The following is a 19,843-nucleotide window of genomic DNA, read 5'->3' as shown; positions in this document are numbered from 1 at the left end:
TCATACTCTAGTTCATGCCCTCCTTATCTTTTTCCAAGTCTATTGCAATAGGTCATCTTTTTTCCCTGCTTTCACTCTTGCCCCCACCTTATCTGTTCTTCAAACTGCTCTGTATAAACTGTAATATAAAATCAAATCTGAACATACCTTCCTTTTGTTTGAAACTCTTACGTGGTTCTTCATCTATAAAATAATGCCAAGACTAAATAACTTAGTTTGCCATATAGGGCTCCTTTCTATGACTTAATTGACAGCTTCATTTTTTAAAATTAAAGTATCATTTTGGTTTCAGATGTACAGCACAGTGCTTTAACAGTTACCCATGTTACTAAATCTCACCCCCTGTAATGCGGCTACTGTCTTATCAATGTAGGAAGATGTTACAGCATCATTGACTATATTCTCCATGCTATACTACCATCCCTGTGACCAACTTATATTGTGATTGTGAATTACTGTGCCCCTTTATCTCTTCTACCGCCATACCCCCACATCCTTCCCCCTTGGTGACCACTAGTCACTTCTTGGCGTCTGTGAGTCTACTGCTGCTTTGTTCCTTCTGTTCTGCTTGTTTATATATTCCACAAATAAGTGAAATCATATGGTATTTCTTTCTCCACCTGGCTTACTTTATTGAGCATAATACCCTCTAGATCCATCCATGTTGTTGCAAATGACAGGATTTTTATGGCTGAGTACTATTTCATTGTATATGTGTATCACATCTTTATTCATTCATCTATTGATGGACACTTTGGTGCTTCCATGTCTTGGCTATTTTAAATAGTGCAGTGATAAACATAGGGGCACATGTATCTTTTACAAGAATCAGGGATTTTGTTTTCTTCAGGTAAATTCCTAGAGGTGGAATTACTGGATTAAATAGTGTTTCTATTTTAAGTTTTCTGAGGAACCTCCATACTGTTTTCCACAGCCATTGCACCAATTTACATTCCCACCAACAGTGTAGGAGGTTTCCCATTTCTCCACATCCTTACCAACATTTGTTATTTCTTGTCTTTTGGATAATGGCCATTCTAACTGGTGTGAGGTGATATCTCATTGCGGTTTTGATTTGCATTTCCCTGCTGATGATTGATGTGTAGCATCTTTTCATGTGCCTGTTGGCCATTTATATTTTTCCTTTGAGAAGTGTCTGTTGAGGTCCTCTGCCCATTTTTTAATTGGGTTATTTGTTTTTTGGGTATTGAGGTATATGAGTTCTTCATATATTTTGGATGTTAACCCCTTGTTGGATATGTCATTTACAAATATATTCTTCCATACTGTAGGAAGCCTTTTTGTTCTGTTGATGGTGTCCTTTGCTGTACAGAAGCTTTTAAGTTTGATGTAGTACCTTGTGTTCATTTTTGCTTTTGTTTCCCTTGCTCGAGGAGATGCATTCAGAAAAAAGTTGTTCATTTTTATATTCAGGAGATTTTGCCTATGTTATCTTCTAAGAGTTTTATGATTCTGTGACTTACATTGAGGTCTTTGATCCATTTCGAGTTTACTTTTGTGTATGGGGATAGACAATAATCCAGTTTCATTCTCTTGCATGTAGCTATCCAGTTTTGCCAACACTAGTTGTTGAAGAGGCTGTCTTTCTCCCATTGTGTATTCATGGCTCCTTTATCATATATTAATTGACCATGTATGCCTGGGTTTAAATCTTGGCTCTTTGTTCTATTTCATTGATCTGTGAGTCTGTTCTTGTGCCAGTACCAAGCTGTTTTGATTACTGTAGCTTTGTAGTACACCTTCATTTTTTTTGTCATTGCCTGCTTATTTTTTGCTTTCGTAATGCTAAAGTATTATCTCTTGTGCGCTCCAAGGACTATAACTTTTCTGTAAACCATAAATATGTAGATATATAAATGAATGAATAAAATTTTGTAGAATACTTTTTCCATCTTTTTTTCCTGGATAATATTTTAAAACTTAATAGGAAGTTCAAGTATGTAATAAAAATTTCAGAATATACTGGAAGACTCAAGGAAGAAAATAAATCATGTTTTAATACTATTACTTAGCAATAACCAATGATAACAGTTGGCATATAGTTACATGTAATTAAGTAGCTTTACACATACATAGTATGTAAAAAAGTATACAAATATGCTATTGATGCCTTGTGGAATTCATTGGAAATGTTTCTAAATGGTTACTATTAAACAACAGCATAATGAGGATATTTTGTTAGTTTGTCTGCTTATTTCATAGGGTAAGTTCTTGGAAGTACAATTGCCATATTTATAGCATTGCATGTTTTTAAACACTTTACATGTACTGCAAATTGCCCTCCTGAAAGATTTTGACAGATAACAATATTGACAGGAAGGCCCAGGGAGAAACTGCCTGGATAGTAGATACAAGGGAAGGAACAAAAGTAAAGTGTGTGGCATGCTTGAAAAAATGTTAAGGACAGATAGCAGTTTTAGAAGATGAATGGGAAAGGTTGGTTTGAATCATGTTGTGGATTGTTCTAATATTTGGCTGAAGAATAGTTGAAGCAGAGAGTAATAGAGTTTAGAGGTGAACTTTAATCTTGTAGTGATGAGTAAGGTCAATGGGAATTGGAAGAGAATGGAGGCAGAGAGAATGTTTAGACTATCCTAATTTTCTAGGTGAGATAATGAAGGCCTGAAGTAGAGAAGGGAATCATTGTGAGTAATAATCCATTTGTTGGCAATTAGTTGAAAAATACTCAGGAATTTACAGCCTGAGTATATTCAGTAAGAAGGAGCAAAGTCCTGTGCTAGGAGTTGAAGGAGGGTTTGAGAATGGAGATTTGCTCTTGCTGCTGTAGAAGAATGTTATAGGGAATTGGAGCAGGTTAACCAAGAAATTGCTGAGCAGCAGTTTTATGACTTTCTCCAGAGACCTTTAGCACCCAAAATTGTGAGTGAAGAATTCCAAAAGTGGATTATCATTCAGACTGGGAATTGGAGAAGGGCGGGGGAGTGTGAATAGGAAGGGAAGTCAAGAGGATAAAGATATTAGGGTGGTTTGGCGTGCATTATTGAAATGATTAACTGACTGTAAAGTCTGAGTTGGCTAGGGAAATCAGTGAAGCCAGATGTGGGATACTAGGTTGGAGATTTTAATTTTTTACTTTTAATTTTTACTCCTCCTCCAATATTAACTGGTTTTAATTATAACTAAAATAAACATGTAACACGTTTTTCAACTTATACTTTGCAAAGATCTTTCATCGGAGCATTAGAGTTTCCATTTTATAGATGAGAGAACTAAGGTCCAGAGAGAGAGAAGTGACTTGCTCAAGGTTACCCATTAAACTTTGGAGCTTTGATTTGAACCTCATGTAAAGTGGCATTTAAGAATTGTTCTGTGGTAGTTTCATTAGCTGAGAGATCCAGTTACCCAAAATTAGCAGCAGAGTTCCTATACCTAATAAGTTCAACATGCATTTCATGAGTGATAGAATCAAAGTAAAAATACAGGAGAAGGTTTAGAGCTATACTACTTACTATACCTGATGCTGTATCTTAATTGTTAAAACCCAACATTAGTTGTAGTGAAATGTTGTATGTCACATTATATTTGAGTTTTATTTTTTTGTTTATAGATTTGATTTGTTCTTAGTTATAAAAATATATAAGCATAAAGAATTTATATTTAGAATTATGTTTATTAGATTACCTTGTAATTAAAGTAGTACACTTTAATGTAATTAAAGAGTAGACTCAACTGATTCACTCCATGAGTTTGTGTTTTTTTAAACTTTAAAGGGAGTCTTGCTGTTCTCATGTTTCAAAGATACTATTCTAGTTGAGGAAGTTGGGAGTGCAGAGTGATTATGTCATGTGTCCAAAGTCACATAGGCAAACAAAACCTCCTAGTACTGTTCTCGCTGCATCATATTGGCAACTAGATAAAAACCTTTAATTTCCTGGTGTGGAAAGTGAATCTGAGCAGTGATTTTATGCTTGAATATCTTGTTTTAAGCTTGTTTCCCTCTTCCTCATTTCACCTTTCCTTTTCATATTTTTCTCCCTTTTGCTGCTTCTGTTTTCCTGCCTTTGTTTCTCTTCCAGTCTGGTCTTATTTTCTGTTTAAAAAATAATATCCTGTTGTCAAAAATAATCACAATTTTAGAAAACTTTGAACACAGTACAAAGTAAAAAAGATTGAAAAGAATTAAGATAAGCAGTCTCAATGCCTGTGTCCCTACTTCATAACAGTGGCTAGCACTGTTAATGTTTTAAGTACTTCCTTCCAATCTTTTTTAAGTTAAGGGAAGAAGATTTGCAGTCTTTTTCTAATGCATATATTTTGAAAGTAGTTAGAATACTATGCCCTTTTCTATGTTCTGACTTTTTCCAGTGGTATGAGTGTAACCACTTTTTTACTACTGTAAGTAGCTTGGTAATATTTTATCTCATGGAGGGACGTTTATACTGTTTATGATACTTCTGTCTCAGAATCAGCATTGCATCTTCTCATGAATATCTAGGCATTTTGCAGGTTTTCTTTTAAAAAGGAAAGACCTTTACTCTTCTGATAATAAGATTTTTGAAAAGTTATGTGTACACAAAAGAAAGAAAATGCCCCTACCTGTTGTATCCCACCTTCCCCAGAAATGTCTGTGGTTGTATGTTTTTCTAGATTTAACAACTCAGGCTTATTTTATATTATTTCATAGGTTTTATATTTATCCATACATAACCAGCAAATTTATTTTCAGTGCCTTTCTTACTTCAAGTCTTATGTCTGTCTGCTTTACTACTCCTCCAAAACTAGTACCCCTTGGATATCTGTCTTTTTCTCTTTACAGGTGCTCTCTGAGTGTTCTCTCCACTTTAACGTTTCTATCTGTTTTCTCTCAAGGTTCTCCAGAATTTATTAAAACCTTAATTTTATTAGGTAACACTTATGTCCTTCTGATCTTCTTTAAACTCCCTCTCAGAATTTCCTTTATGATCAGGACTTCTCATTTAGCATGTTTTTCTAAAGTGCTAATCCTATATAAAGGGTCACATTTGATTTTTTTTTCCTTCTGTATCACTCTTATTTACAAATTTCCCTTTTCCCTCTTATTTTACTTATTTTAATGCAATAGCATTAGTAGCAGAAGAAGGATGCCCAGTACCGTTGTAATTCCCCAAACTAAATGATGTAAAATATCTGTTGCTTTGGTACCTTCCTTAGCATAGAACACCCCTCTTAACTGGATTAAAGTGTAGCTTCTGGGAAGCAATATATTTTGACAGTTAGAGTGAACTTTAACTGACCTGTCCCATCGTTCTAAGTGTTGTCATATTCTCCCTGTCATTTTTTAGTGTTTTAAAATTGTCATTATCAACTCTAAATGTAATAATTTTCTTTACACTTGCTGCTAATGAACCAAAAAGCAAATTCCCTTGAATTTCAAGGGGTCGAAATCTGTAGTCCAGAAATCCAGTCAAATTCCAGCCAGGTGACCAGGAAAGTAAAAGAGAAACAACTTGTGACTTGGGCACTGTGGTTTATTGACTCTTCTAATTAGGTTTGTAAACTAACCATGCACTCCTACATAATTTCCAGATGTCCTTCTTCTGTGTCTCTTCCCCTGTTGCCTGTTCTACTATCTTTTCACGTGGGAGTCTGGATGTAAGACATATCCATCCTAAAGGAGCCTATACTCTGTATGTTTCCAGATTTAGAAACTTTTTCATTTAAGCTTATTCATTATGTATGCCTGACATGCCCTTCCCAGAGTGACCTGAGATCTCTTGTTGAGTTTTTCTTCCTCAAAGGAGTTGGAAGCATGGTTGTATATTCCTGATTCTTATATTAATATTAGGTTGCATATTGCCCCAGCTCCTCTGTGGCCTTAACATGGGATACATGTGACATCTAATAGCATGATTGACTTTCTTGAGAACTGCCCAGACTTGGAAATAAAAGAAAGCAAAGTATAAGTTACCATTGTAGTCAACCAATAAGAAACAATCATAGCTGTTGTGTTCAGTTAGAGAAAAACACAGTTAGGGACCAACTCAACGTATCTCATACGTATTTTTCTTACATGGTAAAAAATTTCATTTCCCCCATTTTGTTTTTCTTCTCAGGAAAGACAGCTAGGAACAGCTTTCCCTCTTTATCTTACTGTTTCTGTCTCTTGTCAGCTGCACTTCTTCTAAGTCACAGACTCAGTGTTGGAAGGAAGAGGTGAAATTTTAGAAAGTGTGATATAGTACTTCATACCCTGCCAGGTGAGGAGTGAGTAGTAAGTGTCTTGGTGGTTAAGAGCTTTAACTTTAGGTTCAAATCTGACTGCCTTTTACTATTCTTTTAAATAGTTTCTTATTTTGTTAAGTTGAGAATGATATTTACTCCAAAACATTCAGTAAATTAGATCTATTACTGCTTTTCCCACTGCCACCTGAATCATATCTGTAGTTGGGATGTTAACAGTTTTGTGTGTCAGCCATCACATACAAATGGCACACACAGTCCTTCTCTTGACCATGTGGTATTGATAGAACCTGTACACTTACTGAGATTTTTCTCAAGAAAGATGTCACTCTAGATAGTATTTCTTTCAAGATCAGAATATGGAAAGAGACAAAAAAATGCTTTGTACTAGGTGTATCTATTGGCTTTGTACTAGGTGTATCTATTGGGTAAAATCTTTGGATGGTCTCTCTCTCTTTTTTTTTGGGTACCAAATTTCTTTATTTGAAGGAATGGTACAAATGAAAGGACTTAAGTACAATTACCTGAACAACATTATGGTTACTAGACTCCCCCTATTAATCAAGTACCCACCATACACTCCATTACAGTCACTGTCCATTGGCATAGTAAGATGCTATAGAATCACTACTTGTCTTCTCTGTGTTATACTGCCGTCCCCGTGGCCCCCCCACTACCACTACAGTATACATGCTAATTGTGATGCCCCTTTTTCTCCCTTTTCCCTCCCTTCCCACCCATTCTCCCCAGTTCTTTTCCCTTTGGTAACTGTTAGCCCATTCTTGGCTTCTGTGAGTCTGCTGCTGTTTTGTTCTTCAGTTTTTGCTTTGTTATTATACACAGATGAGTGAAATCATTTGGTACTTGTCTTTCTCCGCCCTGGCTTATTTAACTGAGCATAATACCCTCTAGCTCCATTCATATTGTTGCAAATGGTAGGATTTGTTTTCTTCTTATGGCTGAATAATATTCCATTGTGTTTATGTTCCACGTCTTCTTTATCCATTCATCTACTGATGGACTCTTAGGTTGCTTCCATTTCTTGGCTATAGTAAATAGTGCTGTGATAAACATAGGGGTGCATATGTCTTTTTCAAACTGGGCTCCTGCATTCTTAGAGTAAATTCCTAGGAGTGGAATTCCTGGGTCAAATGGTATTTCTATTTTGAGTTTTTTGAGGAACCTCCATACTGCTTTCCACAATGGTTGAACTATTTTACATTCCCACCGGTAGTGTAGGAGGGGTCCCCTTTCTCCACATCCTCGCCAACATTTGTTGTTATTTGTCTTTTGAATGTTGGCCATTGTAATTGGTGGGAGGTGATATCTCATTGTGGTTTTAATTTGCATTTCTCTGATGATTAGGGATGTGGAGCATCTTTTCATCTTTTCATGTGTCTGTTGGCCATCTGAATTTCTTCTTTGGAGAAGTGTCTGTTCAGCTCCTCTGTCCATTTTTTTTTTTTTTTTTGCATTTCAGTAACTTTATTGAAAGGTATATCCCTTAGTAGCAAAATTTAATGGTAGTGAAATTTGGGAAAACTGAAAAGTTATCCATAAAACACAGTTTACAAAAGTGTAAGATATACTGTGGTTCTTTGGTTTATTGTCCAGTTATTTATTCATAACATGATGTCAAAATTGGGTACTGTCATTTTGGATGGACTTGGGCTGCACACTGCACTGAGTAACTGTTTACAACACTTTTAATGCTGTAGATCTCCTTACACTGACTGACTTAATAGAAAATCCTGAACACTACCATTGCAACCTCATAATTATGAAAATACCTACTTACTTTTCTTAAGATTTTCTTTTTGGCACAGTAGGGGCAATTAGTGGGAGTCTTTTTACTTTCTTTAAAACAAAATTCAAATTTAGAAACAATGGCAATTTTATACAAACAGTCCTTAGTATAAAAACTTCTGGAGTGTTAGTAAGTTTTTGGAGTGATGTTAATTTGATGTACTGATACAAAAACAAATTTTGTCAGTAGAACTAGATTGAGGCAGATTTTGTATAAAAATTTGTCATGGATACAAACATTGTTTTCTAGAAAAAAACATTGAAGATAATACGTCAAGATTGCTAGTCTGCAGTTTTTTGCTTTATATAAAATGCTCTCAAATTTAAATAATTCCTGTGTAGCAATGAAGTCCACATTTCTGGATAGTCAATTACTTGCTTTATGGGTCACAACAAACCACTTTTACTGCCTAAAATAGTAACACTTGTTACACCTTAAAAGTGCATTTCTGAAATGTTGGTTTTGATATAAGCCTCATAAATTTAAAATTTAAATTAAGTAGGTCACCATTTTTAATATCATCTAAATGCGATATATTGACCCAGTATACAAAGCTGGATCAGTGTGAGAAATGAAGATTCACAGTTTATCTTGACAGGCTTGTCATTAGCATCTCACTTATGCTCTTACCCTTGATTTTATGCTTCACAGATGAAATCAAATTTTAGTATAATTCCACTTCAGAATAATATTCAGTTTTCCCAAACCTGAGAGCATCAATGCTACTCTAGTTGTGATGTTTTGAGGTCTCACAGCTTAAATCCATTATATTATTATGGAATCCATAGCTCAGGATTGTGGAGAAGGGCTTCCAAGTTTTCCATTGCCATAATTTCAGGAATTGTTGGAAGGTGGGTTATTTTGTAGTAACTATGCTTCAGTTGCCGTGCAGTACGCCCAGAAACAATCCATTTCAACTTCTGAACATTTGGTTTGGAACACTTGTTTGATGAATATTCAAATGAGTTCTTGCCAGAAGGTCAAATCTCTGCCATTTATCTTGGAATGTGTCTGAAGACATTCTTCTCCTTCTGTTAACTCTACATACTTCTGTGCTTGGATCTCCAGTGCAATGATAGACAATGCCAACACAGAAGGCTTTGCTTTAGAAAATATGATCCTGCAGAGGCATGCCTTAAGTTGAGTTTCTAGTCTTTCAAAATTAAGGCTATTTTTCCTTTCAAATGGCAAGTTCTCTTGAATGAGTAATAGAGTTGCAGAAATTGAAAGGCAGTAGTAGCTTTAACTTTCCAACACACCTTCTCCAATACAATTTTTTCCATTCTCATCAGGTCTGAAACTGTGAACCTATACTGGCTTATTTGGATCAAGTCAGTTGCCAATGGGACATTCCTTTCCTCTTCTACTGATTTTACAGCTAAATAGAAGCAGCTCAGACCAACACACCCAAGTAAATTCACAGCTAGAGAGAACGTTTCTGTGTCAAAGCCAAAAAACTGAGTTAGACTAAGAAGATCTTTTACTTCAAAGTCCCTTAGCCTTGCCATCATTCTGAGGCCATTATCATGTGCTGATTCAATTAGTCTCAAGCCGCAGACCTTTGGCTGACATCTCAACTCCTGTTCCAAAAGGGCATTCAGCTGGTGTAGCAGTTTCTGAGAGTCAGTTGTTAGTACCTCTATCATCCTTGCTTGTGACTGCGGCTCCTTGGTGATAAGCACCCTCCCCGGGCCTGCTCTCACCTCACCCCACGAACTAGATCCAAGAGGCCTACAAGACTACGGCACTCACAGGGAAGAGGGGAGAGGCCCGGGGAGGGAGAGCCGTCCTGAGTGGAGGTCTCCGCAGCGCCGCCCGTACACAACGCCCACCTTGGGGTGAGGTCGGAGCCGAAGGGCCTCTGTCCATTTTTTAATTGGCTTATTGGCTTTTTGTTTGTTGAGGTGCATGAGCTCTTTATATGATTTGGATATCAACCCCTTATCCGATATGTCATTTATGAATATATTCTTCTATACAGTAGGATGTCTTTTTATTCTATTGATGGTGTCCTTTGCTGTACAGAAGCTTTTTAGTTTGATAGTCTCACTTGTTCATTTTTGCTTTTGTTTCCCTTGCCTGGGGAGATATGTTTATGAAGAAGTTGCTCATTTTTATGTTGAAGAGATTTTTGCCCATGTTTTTTTCTTAGAGTTTTATGGTTTCATGGCTTACATTCAGGTCTTTGATTCATTTTGAGTTTTCTTTTGTGTATGGGGTTGGACAGTAATCCAGTTTTATTCTCTTACATGTAGCTGTACAATTTTGCCAACACCAGCTGTTGAAGAGGCTGTCATTTCCCCATTGTATATCCATGGCTCCTTTATCATGTATTAATTGACCATATATGCTTGAGTTTATATCTGGGTTCTCTAGTGTATTCCATTGGTCTATGGGTCTCTTCTTGTGCCAGTACCATATTGCCTTGATTACTGTGGCTTTGTAGTAGAGCTTGAAGTTGGGAAGCAAGATCCCCCCAGCTTTATTCTTCTTTCTCAGGATTACTTTGGCTATTTGGGGTCTTTTGTGGTTCCATATGAATTTTAGAACTATTTGTTCCAGTTTATTGAAGAGTGCTGTTGGTATTTGGATAGGGATTACATTGAATCTGTAGATTGCTTTAGGCCTGATGGCCATTTTGACAATATCAATTCTTCCTACCCAAGAGCATGGGATGAATTTCCATTTATTAGTGTCCTCTTCAATTTCTCCAAAGAATGTCTTGTAGTTTTCAAGGTATAGGTCTTTCACTTCCTTAGTTAGGTTTATTCCTAGGTATTTTATTTTCAAATTGCATTTTAATACAGTTAGAAACTCTACTGTGTAATTTATATAGATCTTTATAGCATTGAGTTATAGCTTAATAAAAAATCATAAATATTTGACATGCTTGTTAAAATACTCATGATTTGTAAACATATTATTAATGCATGTTTTAACTTTAGGATAGAGTAAAAAACAATATACTGTAAGTTATTCTAATATTAAACTACTTAAAATATCCATGTTTTTATTATTTTCCTTCAGGTTGGATGGAGTACTGCTCGTGATTATTATACTTTCTTATGGTCGCCTATGCCTGAACAGTATGTAGAAGGATCAGCAGTCAATTGTGTATTAGTGTTTCAAGGTAAGAACTGAAAACTGCAGAACTTGATGAAAATAGATGTTTTGTTGACATTGAAAATTTTATACTCCATTGTAATTATCTACTTAGATGAGTCCTGCAACTCAGAGTTGAATTAATTAGTATCTTTGTTTAGCAAAAGAATGTAAATTATTAGTGTAGGCCACATGGTATTTTATTTATTTATTTATTTATTTTTTTTGAGAGGGCATCTCTCATATTTATTGATCACATGGTTGTTAACAACAATAAAATTCAGTATAGGGGGGTCAATGCTCAATGTACAATCATTAATCCATCTCAAGTCTAATTCTCGTCAGTCTCCAATCTTCTGAAGCATAACGAACAAGTTCTTACATGTGAACGAATTCTTACATAGTGAATAAATTCTTACATGGTGAACAGTACAAGGGCATTCATCACAGAAACTTTCGGTTTTGATCACGCATTATGACCTATAAACAATCAGGTCAAATATGAATATTCGTTTGATTTTTGTACTTGATTTATATGTTGATCCCACATTTCTCCCTTTATTATTATTATTATTTTTATTTTTAATAAAATGCTGAAGTGGTAGGTAGATGCAAGATAAAGGTAGAAAACATAGTTTAGTGCTGTAAGAGGGCAAATGTAAATATCAGATGATCAGGTGTGTGCCTGTGGACTAAGTATTAATCCAGGCTAGACAAGGGCAGCAAGACATCCACGGATGCAGAAGATTTCTCTCAAAGCGGGGGCGGGGTGAGGTTCTGAGCCTCACCTCTGTTGATCCCCAAATTCTCACCTGATGGCCCCCCTGCGACTATGCCTGTCTTAGGTTGTTCCTCCCTTGAGGAATCTTACCCGTCTCTGGCTAACCAGTCATCTTCCAGGGCCATACAGGGAAATGTAAAGTTGGTAAGTGAGAGAGAAGCCATATTGTTTGAAAAGGTTAGCTTTTTACTTCTTTGCAGATTTATGCCCTGTGGCTTCTATGCCCAGCACTTGTCTCGAGGTATCTTTACCACCTGGAGGAATTATGATACTCGGTAAATTCGATATGAGGCACGAATTCTATTTAAGGGTTGTAATTAGGAAGAAAGAAGAAAAGCTACAGATGTAGCATATGGAAGGAAACATGGGAGGATTGATTATTTCTTTGACATATCTTCTTGTAGAGTACCTTAAGTATGTATAGGTTTTAAACTACTAACTAATTTGCACACACATATTAACATAATAGGAATACGGTGACATAAACAAAGCAAATCTATAATTACCATCCATTTCCAGTGAAGCCAAGAAAACCATTTAGGCACCCTAGGCATTTGTGAAGATTTGTCTATGATATGATGGATATTGTCCAACTGTACTTGAACAGTCTGAGAGAAATCAGACAAATTAAAGCAGCCCATTTCTGGGATCTGTTCACATCCCATATGTTCTTTTAACCATAGACAGTCTATAGTCATAAGATTTTGGAGTGCTACACTTTGCACCCCTCTCAACTCCTGGTTGAGTTCCAACAGTACAGATCCGGTCAAATTCGTTGTCTCACTGTATGCACATGCCAGCCTAGACATCTCCCTCCTCATTCCAATGGCAAGTCCAGGAAACAGTGGGGGAGATGCAGCCACAACCGCAGCATCGCCCAGATCCCTGTGGAGGCTTTTTGATGATCATCCCCCTGGCACAAGTCCTCCAGAGAGTGCTGATGCCAGAAGCTCCTCCTCATATCGTATCTTAGTTCATTTTCTGGGTATCCAAGCTAGGCATTGATCTTCTGCATAGAAACAAACAGACCCTTTGCCCACACTTTGACATGCCCTCTATACCACTATGCAGAACTCATTGGAGGTCAGCACACAGGAACTGCTTTTTTTTTTTTTTAAGAGAAAGGAATATTATCAGAAAAGAGTACCTCCATAGCTGATCATCTGACACCCTTTAAGTGATCAACATTAAGGATATTTAAAGCATGCATTAATCTTTGATTTACCAATAGTTTTATCCTATCAAGGAGTAATCCCCCTTTTCTTTCTTTCTTTCTTTTTCTTTTTTTTTTTTTAATCTTTAATCTACACTTACATGAAGAATACTATGTTTACTATGCTCTCCCCTATATTAGGTCTCCCCTAACAACCACAGTACGGTTACTGTCCATCAGCTTAGCAAAATGTGGTAGAATCACTACTTGTCCTCTCTGTGTTGTGCAGCCCACCCTCCCCTTTCTCCCTCCCCCCACATGCATGCTAATCTTAATATCCGCCTTCTTCTTCCCCACCCTTATCCCTCCCTGCCCACCCATCCTCCCCAGTTCCTTTCCCTTTGGTACCTGTTAGTCCATTTTTGGGTTCTGTAATTCCGCTGCTGTTTTGTTCCTTCAGTTTTTCCTTTGTTCTTATACTCCTCAGATGAGTGAAATCATTTGGTATTTCTCTTTCTCCGCTTGGCTTATTTCACTGAGCATAATACTCTCCACCTCCATCCATGTTGCTGCAAATGGTTGGATTTTTCCACTTCTTATGGCTGAGTAGTATTCCATTGTGTATATGTACCACATCTTCTTTATCCATTCATCTACCGATGGACATTTAGGTTGCTTCCAATTCTTGGCTATTGTAAATAGTGCTGCGATAAACATAGGGGTGCATCTGTCTTTCTCAAACTTGATTGCTGCGTTCTTAGGGTAAATTCCTAGGAGTGGAATTCCTGGGTCAAATGGCAGGTCTGTTTTGAGCATTTTGATGAACCTCCATACTGCTTTCCACAATGGTTGAACTAATTTACATTCCCACCAGCAGTGTAGGAGGGTTCCCCTTTCTCCACAGCCTCGCCAACATTTGTTGTTGTTTGTCTTTTGGATGGCAGCTATCCTTACTGGTGTGAGGTGATACCTCATTGTAGTTTTAATTTGCATTTCTCTGATAATTAGTGATGTGGAGCATCTTTTCATGTGTCTGTTGGCCATCTGTATTTCTTTTTTAGAGACCTGTCTGTTCAGTTCCTCTGCCCATTTTTTAATTGGGTTATTTGTTTTTTGTTTGTTGAGGCATGTGAGCTCTTTATATATTCTGGACATCAAGCCTTTATCGGATCTGTCATTTTCAAATATATTCTCCCATACTGTAGGGTTCCTTTTTGTTCTATTGATGGTGTCTTTCGCTGTACAGAAGCTTTTCAGCTAAATGTAGTCCCACTTGCTCATTTTTGCAGTTGTTTTCCTTGCCCGGGGAGATATGTTCAAGAAGAGGTCACTCATGTTTGTGTCTAAGAGGTTTTTGCCTAGGCTTTTTTCCAAGAGTTTAATGGTTTCATGACTTACATTCAGGTCTTTGATTCATTTTGAGTTTACCTTTGTATATGGGGTTAGACAATGGTCCAGTTTCATTCTCCTACATGTAGCTGTCCAGTTTTGCCAGCACCATCTGTTGAAGAGACTGTCATTTTGCCATTGTATGTCCATGGCTCCTTTATCAAATATTAATTGACCATATATGTTTGGGTTAATGTCTGGAGTCTCTAATCTGTTCCACTGGTCTGTGGCTCTGTTCTTGTGCCAGTACCAAATTGTCTTGATTACTATGGCTTTGTAGTAGAGCTTGAAGTTGGGGAGTGAGATCCCCCCTACTTTATTCTTCTTTTTCAGGATTGCTTTGGCTATTCGGGGTCTTTGGTGTTTCCATATGAATTTTTGAATTATTTGTTCCAATTCATTGAAGAATGTTGCTGGTAATTTGAGAGGGATTGCATCAAATCCGTATATTGCTTTGGGCAGGATGGCCATTTTGACGATATTAATTCTTCCTAGCCATGAGCATGGATGAGTTTCCATTTATTAGTGTCCCCTTTAATTTCTCTTAAGAGTGACTTGTAGTTTTCAGAGTATAAGTCTTTCACTTCTTTGGTTAGGTTTATGCCTAGGTATTTTATTCTTTTTGATGCAATGGTGAATGTAATTGTTTTCCTGATTTCTCTTTCTATTGATTCATTGTTAGTGTATAGGAAAGCTACAGATTTCTGTGTGTTAATTTTGTATCCTGCAACTTTGCTGTATTCCGATATCAGTTCTAGTAGTTTTGGAGTGGAGTCTTTAGGGTTTTTTATGTACAGTATCATATCATCTGCAAATAGTGACAGTTTAACTTCTTCTTTACCAATCTGGATTCCTTGTATTTCTTTGTTTTGTCTGATTGCCGTGGCTAGGACCTCCAGTACTATGTTAAATAACAGTGGGGAGAGTGGGCATCCCTGTCTGGTTCCCGATCTCAGAGGAAATGCTTTCAGCTTCTTGCTGTTCAGTATAATGCTGGCTGTGGGTTTATCATATATGGCCTTTATTATGTTGAGGTACTTGCCCTCTATTCCCATTTTGCTGAGAGTTTTTATCATGAATGGATGTTGAATTTTGTCACATGCTTTTTCAGCATCTATGGAGATGATCATGTGGTTTTTGTCTTTCTTTTTGTTGATGTGGTGGATGATGATGGATTTTCGAATGTTGTACCATCCTTGCATCCCTGGGATGAATCCTACTTGGTCATGGTGTATGATCCTTTTGATATACTGTTGAATTCTGTTTGCTAATATTTTATTGAGTATTTTTGCATCTACATTCATCAGGGATATTGGTCTGTAATTTTCTTTTTTGGTGGGGTCTTTGCCTGGTTTTGGTATTAGGGTGATGTTGGCTTCATAGAATGAGTTTAGGAGTATTCCCTCACATGGTATTTTATGTAGACATTTAAAAGGTTTTTTGCTTGCGGTCTTTTAAAAAAATTATTATTATTATTATTATTATTATTATTATTATTATTATTATTATTATTATTATATTATCATATGTACATCACAGTAGTCACAATAGTTCAACAGTCCCCCTCCTCCTCACCCCAGCCCTCTCCCCTCCGTCTTGGTAACCACTAGTCACATCTCAGAGTCTATAGTCTAATGCCATTTTGTTCCTTCTGTTTTGCTTTGTTTTATATTCCACAAATAAGTGAAATAATATAGTATTTGTCTTTCTCTGCCTGGCTTATTTCACTTAGCATAATACTTTGTAGGTCCATCCATGTTGTTGCAAGTGGTAGGATTTTGTTTCTTATGGCCGAATAGTATTCCATTGTGTATATGCACCACATCTTCTTTATCCATTCATCTGTTGATGGATGCTTAGGTTGCTTCCATATCTTGGCTGTTGTAAGTAGTGCAGTAGTGAACACATGGATGCATATGTCTTTTTCAGTCAGGTTCCTAGGCGTGAATTACAGGATCAAATGCAATTTCCATTTTCAGTTTTTTGAGGAACCTCCATACTGCTTCTGCTTTCCACAATGGTTGAACGAATTTATATTCCCACCAGCAGTGTAGGAGGGCTTCCTTTTCTCTGCATCCTTGTCAGCATTTGTTGTTTCTTGTCTTTCTGATGCTGGCCATCCTAACTGGTGTGAGGTGATATCTCATTGTGGTTTTGATTTGCATTTCCCTGATGATTAGCAATGTTGAGCATCTTTTCATGTGCCTGTTGGCCATCTGTATTTCTTCTTTAGAGAAGTGTCTGTTGAGGTCCTCTGCCCATTTTTTTAATGAAATTATTTGTTGTTTTGGGTGTTGAGGTGTATGAGTTCTTTATATGTTTTGGATGTTACCCCTTATTAGATGAGTCATTTGTGAATATATATATATATATATATCTCCCATAGTGTAGGATGGCTTTTCATTCTGATGGTGTCCTTTTCTGTACAGAAGCTTTTTAGTTTGATGTTGTCCTACTTGTTCATTTTTATTTTGGTTCCCTTGCCTCAGGAGATGTGTCCAGGAAAACACTGCTCATGCTTATATTCAAGAGATTTTTGCCTGTGTTTTCTTCCAAGAGTTTTGTGGTTTCATGAATTAACATTCAGGTCTTTGATCCATTTTGAGTTTACTTTTGTGTATGGAGTTAGACAATAATCCACAGTTTCATTCTCTTACATGTAGCTGTCCCATTTTCCCAACACCAGTTGTTGAAGAGGCTGTGTTTCTCCCACTGTGTATTCATGACTCTTTTATCATATATTGATTGACCATGTATGTGTGTGTGTTTATATTTGGGCTGTTTGTTCTGTTCCATTGATCTGTGGGTCTGCTCTTGTGCCAGTACCAAACTATGCTGATTACTGTAGCTCTGTGATAGAGCTTGAGGTCAGGGAGCATAATCCCCCCAGCTTTGTTCTTCTTTCTCAGGATTGCTTTGGCTATTCAGGGTCTTTTGTGGTTCCATATGAATTTTAGAACTATTTGTTCTAGTACATTGAACAATGCTGTTGGTATTTGGATAGGGATTGCATTGAATCTGTAGATTGCTTTGGGCAGGTTGGCCATTTTGACAATATTAATTCTTCCTACACATGAGCATGGGAGAGCTTTCTATTTTTGGTGTCTTCTTTAATTTCTCTGAGTTCGGAGTACAGGTCTTTCACCTCCTTGGTTAGGTGTATTTCTAGGTATTTTATTGTTTTTGATGCCATTATAAATGGAATTGATTTCTCTTTCTGTTAGTTTGTTGTTAGCAAATAGGAATGCAACAGATTTGTGTGTACTAATTTTGTATCCTGCAACTTTGCTGAGTTCAGTTATTAGTTCTAATAGTTTGATGGAGTCTTTAGGGTTTTCTGTGTATCATACTGTGTCATCTGGAAATAGTGAGAGTTTAACTTCTTCCTTACCAATTTGGATGCCCATTATCTCTTTGTGTTGTCTAATTGCTGTGGCTAGAACCTCCAGTACTGTGTTGAATAAAAGTGGTGAGAGTGGGTATCCTTGTCTCGTTCCTGATCTTGGAGGAAAAGCTTTCAGCTTTTTTGCTGTTAAGTATGATGTTGGTTGTGGGTTTGTTGTATGTGGCCTTTATTATGTTGAGGTATGTGTCCTCTATACCCATTTTGTTGAGAGTTTTTTATCATGGATGCATATTGAATTTTGTCAAATGCTTTTCCAATGTCTATTGAGATGACTGTGTGTTTGTTATCCTCCTTTTTGTTAAAGTGGTGTATGATAGTGATTTACAAATATTGTACCATCCTTGCATCCCTAGGATAAATCCCGCTTGGTCATGATGGACGATCTTTTTGATATACATTTGGATTCGGTTTGTTGAGGATTTTTGCATCTATGTTTATCAGGGATGATGGTCTGTGATTTTCTTTTATTGTGGTGTCTTTGGTTTTGTTATAAGAGTGATGCTGGCCTCTTTGTGGTGTCTTTGGTTTTGGTGTAAGAATGATGCTGGCCTCATAGAATGAGTTTAGAAGTATTTCCTTCTCTTCTTTTTGGAATGCTTGAAGAAGAACCAGTATTCGATCTTTAAATGTTTGGTAGAATTCAGCTTTGAAGCCATCTGTACCTGGATTTTGTTTTCAGGTAGTTTTTTGATTACCAATTTGATTTATTTCTGGTAGTTGGTCCATTCAGATTCTCTGTTTCTTCCTGGGTCAGTCTTGGAAGGTTGTGTTTTTGTAGAAGTTGTCCATTTCTTCTAGGTTGTCCAACTTATTGGCATGTAATTTTTCATAGTATTCTCTAATAGTTCTTTGTATTTCTGCAGTATCCGTGTGATTATTCCTTCTTTAGTTCTGATTTTGTTTGTGTGTGTACATGCTTTTTTTCTTGAAAAATTTGGCTAGGGGTTTATCTGTTTTGTTTATTTTCTCAAAAAACCAGCTCCTGGTTTCATTGATTTTTTTTTTTTCTATTGATTTATTCTTCTCTGTTTCATTTATTTCTTCTCTGATCTGATCTGATCTTTATTATATCCCTCCTTCTACTAACTTGGGTTCATTTGTTCTTTTTCTAGTTTCTTTAATTGTGAGTTTAGACTGTTCATTTGGATTGTTTTTGTTTCTTGAGGTAGGCCTGTATTGCTGTGTACTTCTTTCTTAGAACTGTCTTCAGTGTCCCACAGATTTTGGACTGTTGAATTTTTGTTTCATTCGTCTCCATGTATTACTTGATTTGTTTTAACTTGATCATTGATCCATTGATTATTTAGAGGCATGTTGTTTAGTTTCTATGTGTTTGTAGGGTTTTTGTTTTCTTTGTGTAATTTATTTCTAGTTTCACACTATTGTGGTCTTAGAAGCTGTCTGTTACAATTTCAGTCTTTCTGAATTCATTGAGGCTCTTTTTGTGGTCTATTATGTGGTCTGCTGTGGAGAACATTCCATGTACACTTGAGAAAAATGTGTATCCTGCTGCTTTTGGGTAGAGTGATCTGTAGATATCTAAAATAGTCTTTACAGATTTTATGTGTTTTAAAAAATACAGATTAAAAAAAATCTTATTTAGAATTCTGTCACAGAATTTTCTGCAGAGTGATTTGTGTATTATAATTGTACTTACTCTGGGTTGTATAGTAAAGCAGCTTCTTGGCTTGTTGATGCTGTGGATTCTTTTTGGTCTGGTGAAGCTAATGGACTCTGTCTCAGTGTAATATTGTAATACACATAAAATGCATAGAATTGAAAGGAAACCTGTAAGGATGTAACACAGTTTATTCATCCATTCATCTATAAAAGGAGAACTTGATTTGCTTTTAAGTTTTGGCAGTTGTGAATAAAGGTGCTACAAATATTAACATTCAGTCAAAGGTTTTTATATGGATGTGTTTTTAACTCTTGGGTAAATACCAAGGAGTGGGATTGCTGGATCATATGGTAAGAGTATTTGCAGTTTTGTAAGAAACCACC

The 19,843-nt window shown here is 36.6% G+C and overlaps 1 protein-coding gene and 1 pseudogene across 2 annotated transcripts in view; one reads left to right on the top strand and one right to left on the bottom strand.

Moving 5' to 3' along the window:
- Positions 1-19,843, top strand: part of TAX1BP1 (Tax1 binding protein 1) — an 86,847-nt gene that overhangs the window by 8,422 nt on the left and 58,582 nt on the right. For both annotated transcript variants that reach the window (XM_037027520.2, XM_037027519.2), the window contains exon 3: positions 11,036-11,138. In XM_037027520.2, coding sequence (XP_036883415.1) covers positions 11,036-11,138 — 103 coding nt within the window. The remainder of the gene's footprint in view (positions 1-11,035; positions 11,139-19,843) is intronic.
- On the bottom strand, positions 8,846-10,094 carry LOC108392935 (cyclin-G1 pseudogene; annotated as a pseudogene).

Source organism: Manis javanica, chromosome 6 (assembly GCF_040802235.1).
Source record: "Manis javanica isolate MJ-LG chromosome 6, MJ_LKY, whole genome shotgun sequence".
Classification (NCBI taxonomy): domain Eukaryota; kingdom Metazoa; phylum Chordata; class Mammalia; order Pholidota; family Manidae; genus Manis; species Manis javanica.
The sequence above is the reverse complement of the archived record's forward strand: the minus strand, read 5'-3'. Positions and strand labels throughout refer to the sequence as shown.